Genomic DNA, 22,018 nt, shown 5'->3' with positions numbered 1-22,018 from the left:
TTTTGTCAACACAATAATAGGAAATTCATTGTTTGGACATTGAGTGTGCCGTCTCGTACTGAATTTACAATTATTGTGTAGGAAAGGTTCAGAGAATACAAAAAAATGTAATTTTAAGCCAATTTTCACTCTTTCATCGTCAATTCGTAAATAAAAGAATTTGCGCCCAGTTTACCTGTATTAATGTACCCAGGCTGACAGAGTTACTTAAACATTTATAATACTAGTATGGATCATATAGTTACCAATGAAGCTGGTCTTCGACATATTGTATGATAAATTTTCTTACTTAGTTGATGCATATATCAATGTTTTTACTATCCACTATCCAGTAGGCTAAATTACGTAAACGCAATAGCGATATTGGTGAGTTTTGATTACATGTGTCGCTATTGCTGTTATTTTGTAATAATATTTATCATCGCGAATTCAGAATATTGGATATGGCTAAGAAGTACTGGATTATATGCTGTCTATATGGAGGTGCGGGGATGACCTGGACACGTTCTTACTGGACTAGTTATTATCGATTCATAGAGATATTTGGAAAGATTGTCAAAGAAAGGGAGAGAAAGAAATATGGGCTAATTCTTACGCTCAACCCTAAATGACGCTACAACATAATTGACTCTTTGAAAGTATTGAGAGATCGAATGTTGTATAAGTGAATTAAAGGTGTTCTATGTATTGGCTCTTGAAAATACAAGGTCATCTTTTTGAGGAAGATTTTATCATATCTTACAATAGGACAACCTTGAAGAGGAACAACTGAATTATATCCGCAGTATGTGTGACCAGAATTAACAAAAAAACACGATAAATTTCAAGACATTCCTGGAAAACCTATACTAGCCGACAACCTTCTCCCCAAAGGCAAAAACAACTTTAGGATATTAAAAAATGCAACTTCAACAGCCATGCTTTGAAATCCGCGTTTTGGTGTTACAATGCGTTGCAATGCAAAACAAAATATCTTCGTCCAATACATGACAAATGTACCACCTCTTGACCAAGACGTCGCTTCACATTTGCTACGACTTTAAACAGATAAAAAAACAATAATACAGTTTCAAAATTGAGATATCATATCGTATAAAGATAAATAATTTTCCAATTATGTTAGTACACGTATTATGGCCGCTGACATTAATCTTTGTCCTATAAATACGTTAGTTTATCACTAGGAGTCTGATACAGCGGTGAGTGGAATGCCTATGTATTATATTTTGTTTAAACATTACATTTAAATAATTTTGCCACGGTCTGATGTTGCGATCTTTAGATTTAGGACGTTTTAAAGACCTTATGAAATGTTTAGAATGACAGAACAGCATAAAAACTTCTGCTGTAACTGAAATTAAATTAATTGAATTTAAACTTTTTTTTTTAAGTTTTGTGTATGTTTTGATTTATGGTCTTTAGTTATAGATTTATAAGATTGCAATGAAATTTGTCTTTCGTATATTTTTTAAGTGAAAGTATACATTTTCTGTGATATATGTGTTGTAAATAAATATTGCTGTTAACATACAATATTATAATATTGTACAATATACAATATTACACGTTAGTGAAACCGGATGCGGAAGAGAGATAATTAATATTTAACAATTCCTATTCATAATTTTAATGTATGAATTATGTGGGCCAATGAACGAAGACTTAAAATTATCCACAAATGTTCAAGAGATCGCCTATTCAAACTTAGGCACCTAAAACAGCTTATTCATATCAAATAACCAAAGTTATGAATTCTATTACATATGATTGCTAACACATAGCCATGAACTGTATTCCCAATAGGCTTGTCAACATCAGACCTGGGCTTTCCCAAAATAAATAAGATAGTATTTTTGGATGCTAATAAGAACGCATCGTAACGCCACTCGTTAGTGCAAGCGCACTAAATGCATCCACTTTATATTACATCAATATTGAGACAAATATATTTAAAAATCTAAACAGACAATGGCCGAAATCGAAGATCAAGATTCAATAAGCGAAGCCCGCCTAAACCTAGGCGAAGTCATCGGGGAGAAATTAAGAGAGTCCATACAACACATGGATTTATTGAACACTCTGCAAAAGATGGTTGCAGTGACGCCTGAAGATGAGGAATCTGAAGAAATTAGGGATAAGCTTAGAGGTGTTCTGGCACAGTTCAGAGATCTAAGTGATGACGACAAAGCCAAGTTTAGTGCTCAAATTAAAGAAGGCTTAGTTCAAAAGCTGGGAGATAGGTTAAAAGACAATGCAATGATGGCCAACGTTGAGGATGCGATACGAGGGGCGGTGATGACGAAACTGTATATGGTAGCGGCGGGAATCTTACTGCTTATATTAATATTTGGTATGTTTTTGTATGTTCCGTCAAAGTTTATTTAGCATAGTAATTTTTAGTACACTAACCGGTATATTTTTCTTCTTCATTTATTTACAGATTTGATAAGATTTTTAACTCGTTGGGTTGACTTTTTGTGATATTCGATGACTCATAAACGCGGTGGTAAAGGATTCCTATTGGGCTTATAACTGTAGTCGAGGCGATTCGACTTGATATGTGATTAATATTTTTAAGTTCTAATAATGTACATATAATTTTAAAGCTTTTCATTTATGTAAATTATTTTGCATGATGCACTTTAAAATAAATAGTTGAAAGTTAGTTTCGTCTGATAATGCGAGATGTATGTGATCACACCCATGATACGATTTTTTTAGGACGTCTTAAGACTAATAGGAGGATAAAAGAAGTTTTCAGTTTTATAAAAACACACAACGTTTTATTTCTACTTGCACAAAAAAATATTCAAATTTCAGTGAAACTATAAAGTTTAAATAATAAACGGTAATAATTTTTAAGCGGGTCCAGTGTCTTAAACTTGTTTTTACGGTACGCTAAGTTGTTTATTAAAAATACCTATCAATAAATAAATCTTTATTAATTACTATATTATCATATTTAATCACAGATTTTGATAATATATTTACGCAACGACAACATTTTTGATAACGTAATAGACAGTTTGTTTTGATTAATATACCTTTATCTAAATCCATGGATAAACCATATTGGGAAATAGCAAATATACTTCTTATTTGGGGTTTTTGACAAAAAAACTCTTGAGTTTGTCAGACAGATTTCCAAAAAATATTGGATAGGTATTTTTTCTTTATCTAAATATTAATTTTAATCAAATATCCAATCTTGAACGTTTTCAATTAATGTGACCTCAAAACCTTTATTTTGTTATGCCCCGTAATTGGTAAAAGAGCGATAAAGTTATTCGGTAAAGTTAGCTGGTTAAAAACTTATTTCTGTTCTCATCCCTGGTTTAAACACAGTCTAATTGATGGAATGTTAGTTCCTGTTATGGTTGATTACCTTAGATATTACTAGGTTTTCTCATGTTAGGCCTTTTTCGACTCAACTCACTTATAAACGTCTAGTAATTCACATTTTTTTCCTAGACCTTCCAACAGCTGTATCTAGCTGAAGTTATGGGATAACTCATTAATGTCTATCTTTTTATTTCCACAGTATTCTTCGGCTACAAACTATACAAATCGATAAAAGAAAAAGAAAAGAAACGAGAGGAAAAGAAAAAGGCTAAGCAGATGAAGAAAAAGAAATGAATACCCTCGAATTGGTGTGAGGATGCAAGAGTTGTGTTTGGAAAACTAAGTCAATGTTCTTTTATATTTAACATTTGTTTAAACAAGTATTTTGTAACGTGTTGAAATGTCTATTTATCGATAAAAAATCGTTTCGGCGACTTTTTTTGCTACAAGACATTCTTGAATCTGTTAGCGTCTCAAAAAGGTAAATAAAAAATATCTACAGATATTGAAACGACATCAAAACGGGGCTAAGTATATAAGGGGTTTTCATACTCCTTTTGTTAAAACATAACTTCAATTTTAATTAAAATACGTTTCAACAATCTAGTAGGTTAGTTCGTGAATGTGTAACAAAGTTATACTGATTTTGATTATTATGGGAAACTTACAGCTGTATGCATTAATAATGCTTAGTTAAGTAAAGTTTTAAAATGTCTATTTTCCTCTACATTCCTATAGACCATGACAGATATAGCATGTTTAATAAGTGGGATCTCTTGCTGTGCGTCTACTAAGCGTCGTTCTTGGATATGGCTGTAACTTTCTTATTTTAACATGTGATACGTGGGTAGATGTTAATTATATTTTCATACATCGATGTATTGATAAATGTCTACTGAAAAACTTCATACATTCCAATCCATTAGGTTAACTTGGCCAAATATTTTTTTAGAAAAAACATATTGAATGAAATTTTTTCAAATATAACCTATTGATTATAAATTGATTGGATGAAAATGTATGTATGTATCACGTTATGTCAAAACGTATTTTTTTTCTAATACAACTTACTAAGCGCCTAATTTTCCATACACAACTTTAAATGACTGATTAAAACGTTTAAGATTAATATTTTTTTATTTATTTCCTGTTGTATTAGTGTTGCTCTACAATTATTTTGTAATTTTAGTCTATCGCTTGGCAACACTTAGTTTTAATTGTAACGCACATCAGAAGCAAAACTATGACATTATTGTGGCATAATATCGTAAGTTCTTTTTTAACAAAATGATACAATTTTTTAGTTTCCGACTTAATATTCAAATTATCCTTACTATAATATATAATGGACTTAAAATGTGAAATTCATTTCATTTAGGTACTTTCTATATTTCTTTATAAGTTTTACTATTTATTATAAAACAGTCAGATTAACTTGGTCTATTTTCAATCCCTGCTAATATTATAAATGCGAAAGTAACTCTGTCTGTCTGTCTGTTACGCTTTCAGGTCTAAACCACTGATCTGATTTTAATGAAATTTGGTACAGAGATAGAGTTGTCCTTGAGAAAGAACATAGGATAGTTTTTATCCCGGAATTTTGAAAGGTTCTCTTGGAAACGCGATATAACCGACCTCGACGCAGGCGAAGCCGCGAGCGAAAAGCTAGAAACTAAAAGACAATTGTATCGTTTATTAAAAAAAAGCTTGTGATTATGCCAATATTGTATTTAAAGTTTAGAAAAGCATTTATAATTAATTAAATGTGACATTCCTTTGGGTGATTTTTTTGTGGACTATGTAATTATTTTTACTTTTGTTATTAGTCATAATTTATGTGAGCACAGTTGATTTTCTGTTAATAAACGATTTATTTTTACATGTCATTTGCTTGTTTTATTTCTTGTTGAACCTGAGAGGTAGGACCATGCGAGATGTTCTAGGCTGTAACCGTCTCACTGGGCATAGGGTACTTTTCTCAAAGGGAAGTTTTGGGCATTCATCATCACCCTAGTACACTACAGTTTGGATGTTTCAGAAGCCAAAATATATTTAAAATCCTATTTCCTCGCGATGTTTTTCTTCAGAAGCACTTGGTAAGTTTATATTACAATACAGATACACGAACAAATTCAAGTAACTCCGCGTTAAGTGAACATTTTCCTCCGGATTTATTTAAGACGCTGGGATTTATTTAGGGATGGGGGATAGGGGCTGGGACATTAGAATTAAACATCTCTTTGTAAAACTCGCGCTAGCGCGTGCGTCATACTAACTGGCGGTAGCAACGCCATAGTGTCAATAATGTGGGCTTACTACCGTGGTTTCATTTCTTTTTTATTTCATCGTGTGTGCTGGGCCCCTAGTCATAGTGGTGGGTCCCTGGTCATAGTGGGCCCCTAGTCACTGGTCACTTAGTCACTAAAGTGCCTTATGGATAATACGGCTCTGATTGATTTCATCCCCACCACCGAGCTTTCACACAACTCAGAAACGGCTTGATCGATTCTCATGAAATATTTTGCATTTTGGGTATGTTTAGGACTATAACTTTTTCAAATTATGTCAATGTTTTACTGATTTCGATTCCAGGTAAACAAGAATTTCATCAAAATATAAATATTCTTATTACTGAATCAAATTATATTTACTGTGATGAAAACCGATCCTGTTTAAAACAGCACTGCCTAATATTATCTCGGCAAAGCAATGTTATGAAACGCAATAAAAAAAAATGAAGTTGTTAAAACTTAAATCAAGCTATTTTAAGATATCAGGAACTAAAAGCCAGCTTTTTTATTGAGTTCCAAATTTGAAGCTGTGACCCCAAAATCTAGGCAAAGAATTGAAAGAACAGAACTATTATAAATATAAATTTATTATTGAAAATACACAATTATGTATATTTTTTGGCCTTACAGTAACATTAGCGTAGACAATACTAAAACATTAACACTAATGACACATATTCAATACAACAGTTTTACGAACACTATCATACACATTTAAAAATAAAACATTTATTTATAATAATCAGAGTAAAAATAGTTAATTTTATAATAGGTATGTTCATGGAATGTTGGCCCTTGTAGCTGCAATGTCATTCGTAATTACTACGATTTTTTAACTGGCAACTTTGTGTTTTGTGCTTTTGTTGGCGGACTATTAAATCGATCGATTTCGCATTTAGTTTTTTTTTATTGCAAAAAGCAGTTAAATTTCGTTTTCAACATTGCCAGTTGTAACGCTTGTGTACAATGTTAGTTTATTTACAAATCCAGTTAGATTCCTATAATTCCCGATTCAGTCGATATTTTGGACGTTAAATACAATTTGAAGAACCTCAACTTGAAAAGAATTATCACAGAATAATATGAGGCAATCTTCAAATTCAAAAATCAAATTGTATAAAAATTTGGTCCTCTACCCCCTAAAATACATTTTTCTCTACCAAAATACATTTTTATTCTAAAAAAACCTATTGGAGAAATGTTTTTTTTTTAAGATATTTGTAAAAATTTCGTATTATTGTATAATTAAGGCACTCGGAATGACATTGAGCGATTTCGCGCGCTTTCTATATTCATAATATATCACCGAAAAAAATTTATATACTTTTTTTCATTACAATTTCAATGTTTTGTCATATTACTGGTTAAATTTCGAGATTCAAGATTTAGGAAGGAAACGTTGGCAGAATAAATCTAATCTATTATCACGAACGCATCAAATATTATTATGTAACCAATAACATGGCAACACATACGTTAAAAACGTCGTTTCAGTTCACGCAGCGCTTAAAACTATATTTTTATCCACAAATACATTCCTGAAAGTTAATAATTTTATTGCATTTGTCTAAACTATGCTGTGTGAACTAAAACAATGGTTTTCATTCACCTAAATTTTAACTATGCGATTTAATTTTATGAAAAATGTTGTATTTTAATTTTTCTTCAAGGGATCCAGGTTGTCTATTGAAAAATCATCGTTTCCAAATGAGATGCCCCGGCTGAATCCGTCCTGCGAAGAGAAAAAGAGACATTAATATTTGTTTTATAATTTGTACTATGGCAACACTGTCTGTATGTGTTGCTAGCGTATAAAACCTTTAAAATACCAAAGACGAACACTCTTTTCTCTGTAATGAGTGTTTAGAAGTTATGGTAAAGGAGTTTTAATTATAAATGTAAATTTGTCTATCTGCCCACAGTTGGTATAAAGAATTGCTACGAGTTTTTTTTAAGTTGAGAAGGGAAAATGTTGTTTGAAGTTCTCTTTAATGATTATAGATATAGAAAGTCGGCACTATGTCGTATAGGCCTATTAGGCACGCATAACACACATAATTTTGAAATGTTTCCTTTAAAAGATATAACTTGTCAGACTAAGTAATTTGAATATTAATTCATTATGACTAAAATCTACACCCAATTCTTTTTGTCATTCCAAATGACATTATAAAAACTATTTTAATGTTAATGCCAAAAACTTTTTGTCTTTAGGGCAGTGTAGTTTCAGTAGTTAGTGATGTTTCAATAGTTTCAGTTTTAAGGTACTTTGCCCAGCATTTGGATACCGTAGAATATTATCCCAGAACAATTAATATTTAACTTTACCATTCATTTCGCGACTTACCGATCATTGATCTGTTAAAAATGAATTTCGCTTTAAATATTTTTAGTGTTTTACAAACTTATTACTAACAGTTTTTTTTTTAATTAAGCTAGAATACGTGTTACAAAATAATAAATGTTGTTTTATTTGAATAGCTTTTTACGCAACTCCACCAGAAGAAAGAGTTATGTTTTTCGAGAGTAGATTAGTCTTCCAGTATAAAACTTCTGGGCAGCCTCGAAATGGGTACTATTATTAAAAAAACAACTCTCGTACTAATAATTTAATTCTTGTATCGCGGGGCTTTTCACAAATATTCATGTCGTAGGAGAGTTCATGGATCACACAAATGCTTGTTGTGCACGTTTCGCCTAGTGGGTTTGACCTGAATGTTTGTGAAACCTTCGACAACCCAAGGATTAGATTCCTCTGAATACAGACACGTATTCTACCAAAAATAAGAATAGTAAACATTGTTACCTACTAACCTTCATTTCCGAAATAGTTTTATCTAGAAATCCATTGAAATTGCTGTCAAGCTCAACAGTTTGCTTCTCGCTCAGATTCCCAAAACCGTTGAAAGTATTATTGAATCCGTTTCCAAAAATGTTGCCAGCCTTCTGCGTGTCAAACGGGTCGTATCCACTGAGGCCGTTTGTGAAGGAGGTCGTGTTGAAAACTGATGTTTGTAGGTTGAAGTCCGTGATGTCGTAATTCGGTTTGTTTGTGGTGGGGAATGGCGGGAGCGCGGGCGGCGGGTGCGTCGGCGGGGAAAATGGCGCCGAACCGAATAAGTCGCTGCCGTTCATGGCGGGGGGCTGAACTGTTTGACGTTTAGACGCTTTTGGTGGGGGCGCCACTGTGGAAACGAGGTTTTTTTGTTAGAAATTAATTAACTAGTAAAACCACTGAAATAATACAAAAGTTAAAGCTGAAGTTGAGTTGTAGATAAACTAAAAAGTGCTACAGTTGTGAAAAATTATCTGTAAAGACATATTTTAATCATAAAATTGTGAGTAAGTAGTTGATTTTCCGTTCACTGTTCAAAATTCAACTTCAAATCTCCAGTTTTATTGGGCGGAAATCTCACGGTCAAAACAATGAATTTCTAATTATTGTGTTGGCAAAACGAAAAAATATAAAGATCATAGAAATAGTTTCAAATTTAATTCAATTGCCATTAATTCATCGGGGCAATCGGAGCTGTAGGTGGGGATCGAACCCACGCCCTCCGGTATAGCAGTCAGGGCTTCTAACCACGAGACTTGACTAGACCAACTGGCCAGTCAGAGTATATGACATTATAGTATTATGTTGAGCGACATACAGAGCGGCGGCGGCGAGGCGAGCGTGAGGTCGTGTTGCGGCGCGGGGAAGCGCGGCGCCTCGCTCTCGAAGGCGCGCGGGTCGAAGTCTGACACAAAAAGTATTACATTAGGTCATGTAGTCTTACAAGGTACAATGCTGTCAGTATTTGCAGAGGGCTTATTGCGACCTCACTAAATGCTTAGAGCTATAGATCCAGTAGAGTTCTTGTTGCAGGTGGGAAAATGCAGGCAGATTTTTTTTCAGAGGACTTAATATGAAATGGACATATGATATAAAACGGATAGTCTGAATTGGATCCATGCGAAGGGCAAGAGACAGACGAGAATGCTATACCCATCAGTGGGTAATTGAAGGCTGATGATGATAATATTGTTTTAAATAATAGTAGTCTATATTATAAGATGCAGTCCTGTCAGCAGTACAGCAGCGTGCAAAAGAATTACATAAGCGAGTACATCATCAGCATCATCAGCCTATCGCAGTCCACTGCTGGACATAGGCCTCTCCAAGTGCATGCCACTGAGATCGATTTTCGGCTTCTCGCATCCAGCTCCTGCCAGCCGTCTTGCGCAAGTCATCACTCCACTCCACCGTGCCTGAGGACGTCCTACACTACGTTTGCCGAGGCGTGGTCTCCACTCTAGAACTCGTTTACCCCAACGGTTATCGGTTCTTCGGCTACTATGGCCAACCTACTGCCACTTCAGCTTGCTGATTCGGTGGGCTTTGTCGATGACCTTGGTTCTCTGACGGATTACCTCATTTCTAAAGCGAGTACAATTAGCTTCAAAATTTCTTAAGTCTCTGCAAATGGCCTGAACTACTTTGACTAATTCACCAGTTCATATTTAGTTATGTTAAGGATATAGTACTCACCACTGTCTGAGTCAGAATTGAGCAGCAGTCCCTCAAGCTTGGTGCCCACTGATGGGTTCTTGCTGGACGACAAATCACCCAGGAGTTTGCTGTAACAAGAAATTGTTTATAAGTGCGAGAATCTATGATATTTTAGGCTCTAACGTACCGCATTTCAACTGTAATGCAGCCGTTAATTGCAGTTCGAGTGCATTTCGAATGCAGTTGACACGACTGCAAAGCAAATGTGCAGTCCAATTGCAGTCGGCGTGCTATCAAACATTTTGTTATTGTTCTGTACAATTACAATATTTTTGTAAACGGATTGACAGCTGCTGGGGAGTTTGTTGCGCCGTTTCTTCTCTCACAGCAAAAGCACTTAGGAAGCGGTGAAGTGTGGGCGAAACTGGGTGCTGTCCAATGTAAATGTTGCTGACCTTCAAAAAGTGCTACTTAGTAGCCTAATTTGAATAAATGAGTTTTGTTCTTTTTTGAACTGCATTCAAACTGCAATTTGCAGTTGGATTGCAGTTGATATACCGTCCATAGGTCTAGAGTCTAAGAGTGAATCATCACAGACTTAATTTCTATACCAAAAGTTGAAAATATTTTCCTTGAATTTTATTAGGTTTGTGATATTATTCTTAAGAAAAAATGGCTATGGGCCCCGCATCTGTTCAAGTTTTGATCGTGTTTTAACTTAAATTTTTAGACCCGTTTTCTTAATGAAAAAATATCTTCCATATCTTTTCGCTATGATATACTTAGAAATATTAATACTAATTTTAATCTATGATATATTAAAACTTAGTTAAGGACCATTAAAGGATTTTTTATCAGTTTTATTTTCAAAACGACTCCGGCTGTAAGGAATCTTCGCAGGGATCGAAAAAAAAAAATTTTCTTTTATCTTTTAGCATGGTTGACCTATACCACTCGGCTATGATGCTATCACTTACAGAACTTTTTAATTTAAGTTATCCTAATTAGTTGTCAGATACATACCCAGTGCCGAAGTTGTGTTTCCCGTTGTGCTGCGGCGGCGGCGTCGACAGCAACAAGTTATTGTCGTTACTCGAGTTGAACGTGTCTGTCGAGTTGTTTGACAACGCGTCTGTGCCTGGTGACAAAGAAAATGTCATAAGAATATTGAAAACATTGAATATGGCTGTTTTTGACGCTCATGCTGTCTGGTTATCTATGGAGTAAATTATAATTGTAAGAAGTATTTTTGAGTAAAATTCTTGATTATAATAGAATAAATTTAAATGCATGTTTGGTTTAAGATTTTTTAAATAAATAAAAGTTAGTGTAAGATATCAATAAAGCTAAAATCAAATATCAGATTTTGCATTTAAAGTTACATAGAGAAGTTAAATAGGATAAGAACGTTAGGTTACAATTACAAGCATGCCTATAATATGTTATATTCTGTGTTAATCTTACAAGCTTACCATGCAAACAGATTAATACGATAGCTTTTGATCTTTAATCATGCAATATAATCTTTTCTAATATATCTTTTATCGTCGTAAACATTAAAACATAATTTAGTAGCGAATAGTGGCAAAAATGATACTAAAAAAAAGACAGTTGACAGCAAAATCGCTGTCGCGTTATTTTTACAAGTCGAAGCTACTAGATGGCGACATAAATCATTCTATACAAAGACATGTCCATGCTATGCTATGCCATGCTGTCATGCACAATCTCATGACTGTGCTTACCCATCTCGCTGCTGCCGTTAGACTTCGTGAAGCCGTTATGTGTGAGAGAGACTTGTTTCTCTAACTCCGGATGTTGTTTAAACTCCGTCACATCCGTTTTATTGCGAGCTAGATGTGTAATAAGTCGGTCAGTGAATATTGTTTTTGTAAGATTTTGAAATTGGCTATCTTTCAAATATTTCTTGTTTTATCTACCTTTAGTTACGAATGTTTATCCTATTTAATAATTTTAAATAATTCTGTGTAGGGGTAGATACCGATAATTAGACCTTTAAAAATAAATGATTATAAATTCGTTACACGAAAGTTATAATGATAAGGCCCTTGCCAAATGAATCCCTTCACCAGGTATTTAAGCTAAGGAGGAGGTAAAAACTCAAACAATATTTTTGTGTGAGAAGTTAATAATTAATTATTTCGAAAACTAGCTTATAGTAAGTATAATAGACCAGAATATAAAGAGATAGAAACTTATCATCTATGCTTTATACATCCTTAACCAATATCTATCAAATAAGTTGTAAATTCCTCACCAAAATTAAACTATTTATAAAAAAGAGAATTATATTCAACAGTGAACCTAGGTAGAGTAAATTGATATAATGATTCTGGTCATTTTTTTTTATAAAAAGCGTCCCTCGTTCCAAAAAACTTAATCCTTGTGTCACAGCGGTGTCGCAAACACTCATTGGTATAAGATGAAACTGTTTTTTAAGCGACTTCAAATAAGGAGGTTCTCTGTTCGATTGTTTGTATGTCTGTATGTTTGCTAGACTAGTTTCAGTTCAGTTCGACTCGCTGACCCGCCGCGTCAGCTCATGATTAAGGACTCCGGTTGGGTCCGAAACTAGTCGGGCTACCCCGTTAAATACGCGTGAGTAAAGCGTTACATCATTTAATAATGAAACAGTTGGAGTGTTAACACTTACCCATCTCAGAGTTATTTCCATTCATGTTCGCGAATCCGTTGGAGAGAGTGAGAGAGGAGATCTGTTTCTCCAGCTCCGGTGGCGGCTTGAACTCGGTGATGTCGGACAGCTTGTTGCGAGCCAGGTACGACGAGAGATCGTCCTTGTACGTTATTTTTGATAACTCCTGGAAATATGAAAATTATTGATGAAAATTAGGATACTTAAAGATAATATGGTTTTAACAACAGAAGCGTACAATTGACTTCAAATAAATACTAGATCTAAACAATCAAAAGTTATTTCAAGTTAAATGAAACAATAATGATTGAAATAATAGTTTCGAGGTGAAAAACATAAAAACTCTACTTGAAATCGATTGAAAGAACACACAAACGGATCAGCTGGAGTACAACACTGTTAAGCAGTAAAATGGGTTGTCGGATAATCTTCTAATATATAAAATTCCCGTATCACGATGTTAGTTACCGTACTCCTCCGAAACGGTTCGACCGATTCTTATGAAATTTTGTATAAATATTGGGTAGGTCTGAGAATCGACCAACATCTATTTTTCATACACCTAAGTGACAAGGGTTGCCCACACTAAAATATTTTTATTAATTTTTTGGACATTTTTTTTTATAATATGGCATTAAAAATACATACAACTAGAAATAATTTATTAGGCAAAACAACGTTTGCTGGGTTTATATTCTATAGCTTTCACAAAACGGCATATCATTATAATTAGGGTTTCCATTGATTGATTACTTTCGTCCATTGTTTAATGAATAATGTTACCTGTAAGCGACTCTTGTACGCGTTCATCTGTAACTCTAGCTTCTTGTTCTGCAGCTGCATCTTCTGCATCTCGATGTATTTGCCGTTGTCGTTCAAGAACCGTCTAGAACGTAACATTGTTATAATTAGACATCGTAAGTATTATCTCTTCTAAAAACCCAGCCGTTATGTCAAAAAATAAAGGACACGAGATAAGAAAAAAATAATCAAGGAACATTTGGTCATTTGGTCAAGAATCATTTATTTTAAAGAAAATACCTTCTGTAAAATAGATTTTCCTCTTTGTTGTATTAAATATTAATGTAGTATCTAAGAAAGGTTGTCTTTTAGTCTTTAGTCCTACTTTACTATACTCAAACACGCGATGTTAGTTACTCTTTCTCGCAGCAAAACACTGAACGTATTCAGGCGAAACTTGGTTCCTTATCCAAGTCATTTGTCTAGATTAAGACATAGGATCGCTTTTTTCTAAATTTTATGTACCCGTGGGAACATTTGCCATCTATAACGGGCAACAGCTAGTATTAAGAAAATCTTTATGGCATGGTAGAGGCCTATGCCCAGCATTGGACTCAGACAATCTAATGATGATGATGAAACCTCACCTGTAAGCCAAATCGAAAGCCTGCCCGATAGTAAGAGTGATTTCTGACGCCAATTTCGTAGAAATAAACACGAAACACTCGTGCTTCTCAGCGGGCCCATCATGGCCGTTCATTCCGTTGACAGTGCTGCCACCTTTGGCTATAAACGAGAAGTATTTCTTCGCGCCCTTGTCGTCCGCGCAGTAGGATATCCGGTGGAGCGGGAACTGGTACATTATGTTGTTTGATCTTGGCTCCTGGAATAAGAAATCAAGGATTAGAAATCTAGAAATTGTTTTGGGAATTTATGCTTCATTTAACAGATTTTCTTGGACTCCAAAGCAAAATATGAAGGTGATCTTGTCTGAATGCTTGGCGTAATGGGAGATGAATAGAGATTGTTTGTCTGCTCCATGAATAATATCATGATCATCATCCTAACCTTTTCCCATGCCCCTGCCTATCTGAGCCTACCTGTGCAACAGCATACTACTTATTCAGACTGGTCGTCAGACTTTCTAGCTTCTAACTACTCGTAACGACTGGCAAAGATGTGTAAGTAACAGCCGGGGCCCACAATTTAACGTGCCTTCCGAAACACGGAGGAACTCGTTATAACATAGATGATCACCCATCTACGTATCGACTGTATCAAGCCTAACTTAACCTGTGATCGATCAACTTGTGCAGTCGTAGCTTAGCCACGAGCAGCCCCATGATTATTATTAATTCTTTAATAAAACATTTGAATTAAGTTTATAAGCAAATTACTGTAAAAAAATTGTTCATCACAAAGCCTAAAGTGACCGCTTTGACAAAGACATCGGTGACGCTCATTTCACTGTTGACCTTGCGCCCGCGCAGCGCGCTGTGAAAGTGCCGGAAACGCACGAGCAGACACGAGCAGAGCCGAACGCAGCCGAGCGCCATTGATTAGAACTATGCCATTGTTGTTTGTACAATCGGCAATAGAAGTTGGTTATGATTTTTAAGTGCCTGACATGAGTGGTATATAATTATGACATAAGTGTTGAGTTGGTTAAAATTTTAGATTGGTACTACTATTTTAAAGAAAAAAAATCTAATAAATATACAATATATGTCTATAAACTTTATATACACACTGCTAAGCAAAAGCTATTCTGTTCTCTTGTCGTTTTTGTTGTCTAGGACAAGAGTTCGCTGTATTTTTTTCTAATAGATATAAATATTTGGGTCTCAATACCATTTTCTAGTGTTTTTGAAAGGTAGGTGTCAAGCAAAGTAGCAACTCATGAAAGATTTAGTATCATTTTGAAAATTAAATAGTGTCAACCGACTTGTGTTGCTGACGGTACTGAAGTAGTTAAAGCTAATAGCTGTAAATGCATTGGATTGTAGGTTTACACCGAATTATACGTTTATTTTTGTTCCGCGATGGCCAGGCTCAAATAGCGTAGAATAGAAACTGTGCCCTGCTCTACTGAAGTAAATAACTGGCTTAGTAAGATTACTTTCAATTTTGAATATTTTTAGGGGCAGATTCGCCCGAGACAAATTTAACAGCGGGAGAATCCGGTACACCGAAACTTTGAAATGTACTTTTCGCCCAAATACAATTTATTATATCCTCAGAAAAAAATAATTAGTACATTAACAGGATTTGGGCGAATAGTAGGTACATTACAAAATGTTGGTGTACCAAATTCGCCTCTGGTAAATTTGTCTCGGGCGAATCTGCCCCGAATCAGTTTTATGTAAAATTTTTATATCTTAAAACCGGTTAAGGCTTCCCTGGACTGCTACGAACATTTCAAGACTAAAATAAGACAAATCGGTTAGGATGTTATCGAGTTTTAGCGGGACTAACGAACAGCAATTCATTTTTATAGATATAGATACATTATATAGATACATCATGATCATGGGATCATATGAAGCTCATAAGACCCATCTCATTATAACCAAAAACAATAATACTGTTTTTAACCACTCTATGAGCATAGACAAAACTTTTACTAGTTAGTTAGATCTTATTACTAATTATCATTCTCACGCACGTTGCATCTTACCGGTTTCACTTTTAACGAACTGCGTATAATTAGGTAAAGATTGTTTACATAAATGTTTTTGCAAATTCAATATTATAATTATTGTTTTTAAGGTTTTGACGTTGTAAAGGACTGATTTTGAAAATTTATTTACCATATTTTTATAATAACTATCGTGAGACTGATTCATTATTAAATGATGTAACGGTTTACTCATGCGTATTTATCGGGGTAGCTCGACTAGTTTCGGACCCAACCATGACTTACTGACACTCGACCCTTAATCATGAGCTGACGCGGCGGGATCGCGAGTCGAACCAATAGAAAGCAACGTTATTTGTGGGTGACAAAAGTTACATTCGAATAAACAATGAACTAAGAAAAGGGCACACGGTAATAGATTATAACTTATGCTGTTTAAATTATATAACTGTGTTATGTAATTTAAAAGTTTTTGCCTAATTAAAACATAATAAGGATATTATAAATATGTTACAAATATATAACAGATATTATAGGCTCTAATTTACAATTTTCGAAAGTTATTATATAAAATAAACGTTAAATGATAATAAAAAGAATGATCTAATAAAATAATATAACGGAAATTAATAAAACGAGGTTAATGCTATTTATTGGAACGTTTTTTAGCATAAGGTATAGTTTTCGCAATGTAAAAATTGTTGTGGTCACTTTTAGTGAAATTTGGTGGTAGCCTATGTCTAGCAGTGAATACGGACAGTCCGAGTTTATTGGCTGAAAATTAAGGTTGACAAGTTCAGTAGCTATGTAAAACGCGGTTTTCTCCAGTTACACTGGAAGCCGACCTCTTAGTTGGGAAAATGCTAGGATTATGATGACAGAAAAAATAAAGATTTTAGTAAATTGAAACACACGTTTTCAAATGTCTTAATAATAAGAACTGTTTGAAAACTTGGGTTTTAGATATTTTAGCTTATCAGAAAGTGCTTCTAAATTAATTGCAAAAATCCAACCAGAACGAAAAACAAACAAGAAAAGTGAGTGTATAAAAACGTGGGAAAAAAATGAAAACTATTTTCAAAAATTCTAGGGAAATTTTACGCACCTGTATGGCAACCCCATCTACGGAGATGGTGATCTCCACCTTCTTGCATTTCGCGCCATCTTTAGCTTCGGACTTCTTAAGTTGTTGCGTAAACTGGAGCTTCTTAATCGCATCCTTCACGACCTCTATACCCTTGGGCTGATCTACTTGCGTGCAGCCTAGGAACTGAAAATGAAAACAAAAAACAATATTAACACACTTGTTCAGTTTTTAAAAGCCGATTTAGACGGTGTTGAAAGTATCATGCAAGTTGTGATACATTGCCGGCTATAAAACATCACTTTTGAAGCCAGAGCTGGCGATCCCGCAATGTATAGGCTCGTAGGATTTTCTCGCATCGTCTTAATGAGCCTTTAGTCTAACAACCAGTCTTAGTAAGGAGTATCGTGGTACAAGGTAACTGGTTTGAAGAGGTCAGATAGGCAGTCGTTCAGTAAAACTCTGGTGCTGCATCTGGTTTAACTCAGAGCTGACGTCACGGTTGGGAAAAGGCTAGGATAGATGCGGACAAAATCACATACATTGTTCTGAACCCAAAGTAAGTTGCTAAAGCACTTGTGTTATGGAATTCAGATACAACGAAGGTACCAGGTAGGATGGTGATGATGTTTAAAATACATTTTGGGCGAGTTGAAAAACCACATTACGATCCATAACGTAAGAAGCAGATATCGGCTAATAATAGCCAGGATAAAGTGGGAGTGAACTGGTCATGACGACCGAACGCAGCCTGACTGATTTACTATAGGGGGCAAACGAGTGGACAGATCGTCTCATGGTAAGCGATTTTTCGCTTGCACGGACATCCATGGACACCAGCAAAACCAATGGAGTCACGACAAGTGGAGAAGTGCGTTACAGGCCTTTTAAAAAGGAAACCCTCTTATCTTGAAGGTTTAAAGGTCATATTTGTTCGAAAAAACCACAGGCACACACATATTCTCCATTTTAATTCTAGTCCTCCATCTTTCATTCAAATACCGAAATAAAGATGGCGTCTACAGCTGTCAAAACAGTCGATCAAATCAAAACAGATCGGTTTAAACAATAATTGACATAATGTTAGTGAACAAACTGCTTTCTTATATCACGTACACAAACTAATGCGTATAACAACAAGACTGATTAGAGACAATGATCTCTATTTCTATGACAATAGAGTCGTAAATCTATGGATGTATTTAGAATATAGAAAATTGATTAGCGAAAATGATCCGTATGGTCACGAAAATAGAGTTGTTAATTAAAGGTGTAATTTGATAGGCCTACTATATAAGTATTTCTTCTGAACCCCTGAGAGGGTATGAAAGGGGGTTGGTATAAATTTGACGTATCTGTTTGTGGTATCATAGCTCCCGAACGGATTGAGCGATTTAATTCATTTGGTTTTGTATTAAAGGTAAATTATGTGCAAATGTTCTTAAGCTTGTTTAATAAAAATTGCTTGAACTGTGTAAACGTGGGTATGAAAATGGGGAAGAAAAATGAATATTCTTGTGTTAGGCTTTTTTTAATATTACTTGAATACTAGTTGACCCAGCAAACGTTGTTTTGCCGAATATGCCGAAATTTTCTAGTTGTATGTATTTTTAATGCCACATTATAAAAAAAAAACAAATAATTTCGTCGAAAATATAACATATATTTTTTTAATGTGAGCAACATTTATCACTTAGGGGTATGAAAAATAGATGTTAGTCGATTCTCAAACCTACTGAATACGCATATAAAATTTGTTAAAAATCGGTTAAATCGTTTCGGAGGAGTACGGTAACTAACACGGGAATTTTATATTAGAAGAAGAAGATTAGTAAAACTCTGCGATTCGCACATTCCTTAGCAATTCCTCTCTTAGCAAATCTTCAAGATAGTTACAATAAGAGAAACTGACTTGGCATAAACAGATAAAATCAAGATCTACCACGTTACCTCTCACGGCCTTCCCATGATGAACCCTTAGAGTTAATAATCTTCTAATATATAAAATTCCCGTGTCACGATGTTAGTTACCGTACCTACTCCTCGGAAACGGTTCGACCGATTTTTATGAAATTTTGTATACGTATTGGGTAGGTCTGAGAATAGAACAACATCTATTTTTCATACCCCTAAGTGTTAAGGGTTACTCACACTGAAAAGAAATATTTTATTTTTGGAACGTAATTGTTTATTTATATTTTTTTTATAATGTGGCATTAAAAATACATACAACTAGAAAAAAAAAATTCGGCAAAACAACGTTTGCTGGGTCAGCTAGTAATTATATAATTACTTAAAGTCTATTATGGTATAACCTATTGTTTTTGTGTTTAATTGTGTTGGTTTGCTTGCCAGTTCCTTCCCATAGGAATGAAATTTTGGGACCGCTCAATTACAGTTGAAACGTTTCCAAAGTTTCTGAAAAGGCAGACTTAAAATAAAAGACTTTTTGATATCGATTTGTAATCCCCATATTGAAGAAGGTAGGCTAAAAGAATTGGCTAAAGGAATTGGTTTCAGATGACTTTCAAAAAAGTTTTGTAATATTAAGACTCCTATTTCACTGAGGACGCATGGATAGAAGACCCAAAAGAATCTCTTCATCACTAAAAGTCTGTTAAAGACTAGATAAATTTGTGGCAATATTTTAAAGAATAAAATTAAGCAAAGGAATTAGCCAAGTCACTCCGCTCCATTCAGCCCAACTCCACGTAAAATTGCGAACACATCCTCACTGACTCAACGCACTTTTAAATAGAATTGCTTCACAAGTATCCGGTTAATCAGCCTGGTTGATAAATAACGACGTAGGACCTACGCCCCCTGAGTAATGCCAGACATCTGTTAACGGCACGTGTCTGATAATGTTATCTAGTTCAACAATAGCTTTTGTTTATTTCTGATCTGTCTGGATGCTAAATTAAAGGTTGGTGTTATTCGAAATCAATTTGGATGGTAAACAGATGATTCAAGGTGATTTTTTTAACGATCCCACATCTTTGTGTCGCGGTTGTTTCACAAACATTCAAGTCACATGCACCAGACACCTAGACTCAGAGCAAGCGTTCGTGTATCACACATATGCTTGTCCTAGGCTGTGATCAAACCAGCGACTCGTCGCGCAGAGGGTTTGGCATGATGACCACTTGGCTATATTTCTAAATACATAATACAGATCTATAAATTACATCCAGACACAAAACAAATCAATGTGCTCATCACACAAACATTAGACCTGGTTTAGAATCGAACCCACGACCTTCAGTACAGCAGTCAGGGTCACTAACCACTAGACCAACAGGCCAGTTGAAGTTTTAAGGACGTTAAAGGGCTCACCTTGACGAGGTATGCGACGTGTCCCTTGACAAGGGCGTCCGGGGCATGAATCCACGTCCTGCCGTTGGGCGCCCCGTTGGCTTTGCCCTTCCCCTGCCAGAACAGCAAGGTAGACATCCTGAAACAAGTAAAAATACATTTAAGATATTACAACAACTGCCTTTTCGTCTATTGAAGACGTTTTATTAATATGTGGTGGTGTCTGTGATATTTCGCCTTTCATGACTGATCATACCGATACGGGAGCGACATGTCTTGCCACAGGCTTGACAAGAGAAGATTTTAGATATAGCAAGAAATAGAATAATTATTACCGCATCCAGTTTATACTGATGCAGCTAAGTTCTCCGTTTTACAAGGAGCGACTGCCTATCTGACCTCCTCAACCCAGTTACCTGGGCAACACGATACCCCTTAGGAATTCTACGAAAGGTTATTGGGTATATCTCCTTATTACGAAAATTTGCAACTCCATACATATTTTGGCTGAGCGATTAATCATTTTGTTTGGTGAGTTCTTACTCTTGAGAATTGAGTTTGGCCTTTTCTATAATCATAGATACATTTTCTTCTTCTATAAATGAGGTATTTAACACATAACCTTTCGTCTGTCGCGGTGGGGTAAAACAGAAAGATCCTACTTTATTATAAACGGGAAAGTTTGTGTGTAAGGACGTTTGTTCCTCTTTCACGCATAAAGCACTGAACGGATTTGGACGAAACTTGGTACACAGATAGTTTATAATCAAGATTATCACATAGGATAGTTTTTACCCTGATTTTTAAATTTATTATTTGTATCGGGCGGACCCGCAGGTGACAGCTAGTACAATATGAAATGAGAGACGGAAATATGTATTTATCTAGTATTAACGATTACTACGCATTATGATTACATGAAAACACATTACTTAGCATTAATTTAATTAATATACAATAACATTCCATATAAATAACATCTGCAAAGGTATTCCCATATTGTGTTGTTAAGAAAAATATTCCAAGATATGAGGAGATTATGTTTCAACATCTATTCTATTAAATTCTATACAATGGTCATTCTAAGAAGAATCTTTTGACAGTCCATAATTTTCTTGAGAGTTTGTTGGGTGTTATTTTTCGGCATAATATTTAGCCTTTACACTCACATATAAAGTGGCTTTCTTTTGCAAAAAAAGTCAAATTCAGTTCAATATATCCAAAGGTTACAACCAACGTCTAGAACTGTACCTTTTTATAATATTAGTAACTAGCGACCCGCCCCGGCTTCGCATGGGTGCAATGCTAATATCACTGCAGAATTTCATTAACGTTCCTTATTCTGATAAGGAAACATAACATCACTGCAAGGTAAGATCGTAACTAATACAACTTCCAAATAAGCGTTTTTGAGAAAAACTTGATAGCTTTTGTTAAAGAA

The 22,018-nt window shown here is 34.9% G+C and overlaps 2 protein-coding genes across 4 annotated transcripts in view; one reads left to right on the top strand and one right to left on the bottom strand.

Annotated features, from left to right (window-relative positions):
• Positions 1-1,130: 1,130 nt before the first annotated feature.
• Positions 1,131-5,228, top strand: LOC113504276. Its single transcript, XM_026886510.1, has 3 exons — positions 1,131-1,199; positions 1,966-2,350; positions 3,542-5,228. The coding sequence occupies exons 2-3, from the start codon at positions 1,969-1,971 to the stop codon at positions 3,634-3,636; spliced, it is 477 nt and encodes a 158-aa protein (XP_026742311.1). The 5' UTR covers positions 1,131-1,199; positions 1,966-1,968; the 3' UTR covers positions 3,637-5,228.
• A 974-nt stretch (positions 5,229-6,202) lies between these two features.
• The window catches only part of LOC113504275 (PTB domain-containing adapter protein ced-6), a 79,028-nt gene continuing 63,212 nt past the window's right edge, over positions 6,203-22,018 (bottom strand). For 2 of the 3 annotated variants that reach the window (XM_026886508.1, XM_026886507.1), the window contains 11 exons: positions 20,599-20,716; positions 17,284-17,448; positions 14,188-14,423; positions 13,583-13,685; positions 12,800-12,965; positions 11,871-11,978; positions 11,149-11,263; positions 10,165-10,253; positions 9,287-9,373; positions 8,448-8,818; positions 6,203-7,365 (listed from right to left, as the gene is read on the bottom strand). In XM_026886508.1, coding sequence (XP_026742309.1) covers positions 7,288-7,365; positions 8,448-8,818; positions 9,287-9,373; positions 10,165-10,253; positions 11,149-11,263; positions 11,871-11,978; positions 12,800-12,965; positions 13,583-13,685; positions 14,188-14,423; positions 17,284-17,448; positions 20,599-20,715 — 1,635 coding nt within the window. In that variant the 5' untranslated portion in view covers position 20,716 and the 3' untranslated portion in view covers positions 6,203-7,287. The remainder of the gene's footprint in view (positions 7,366-8,447; positions 8,819-9,286; positions 9,374-10,164; positions 10,254-11,148; positions 11,264-11,870; positions 11,979-12,799; positions 12,966-13,582; positions 13,686-14,187; positions 14,424-17,283; positions 17,449-20,598; positions 20,717-22,018) is intronic. The other variant, XM_026886509.1, reaches the window with a different exon arrangement.

The sequence above is a fragment of the Trichoplusia ni genome, chromosome 21, assembly GCF_003590095.1.
Source record: "Trichoplusia ni isolate ovarian cell line Hi5 chromosome 21, tn1, whole genome shotgun sequence".
Taxonomy (NCBI): domain Eukaryota; kingdom Metazoa; phylum Arthropoda; class Insecta; order Lepidoptera; family Noctuidae; genus Trichoplusia; species Trichoplusia ni.
Note: the sequence above shows the minus strand (reverse complement) of the source record. Positions and strands in the feature narration are given on the sequence as shown.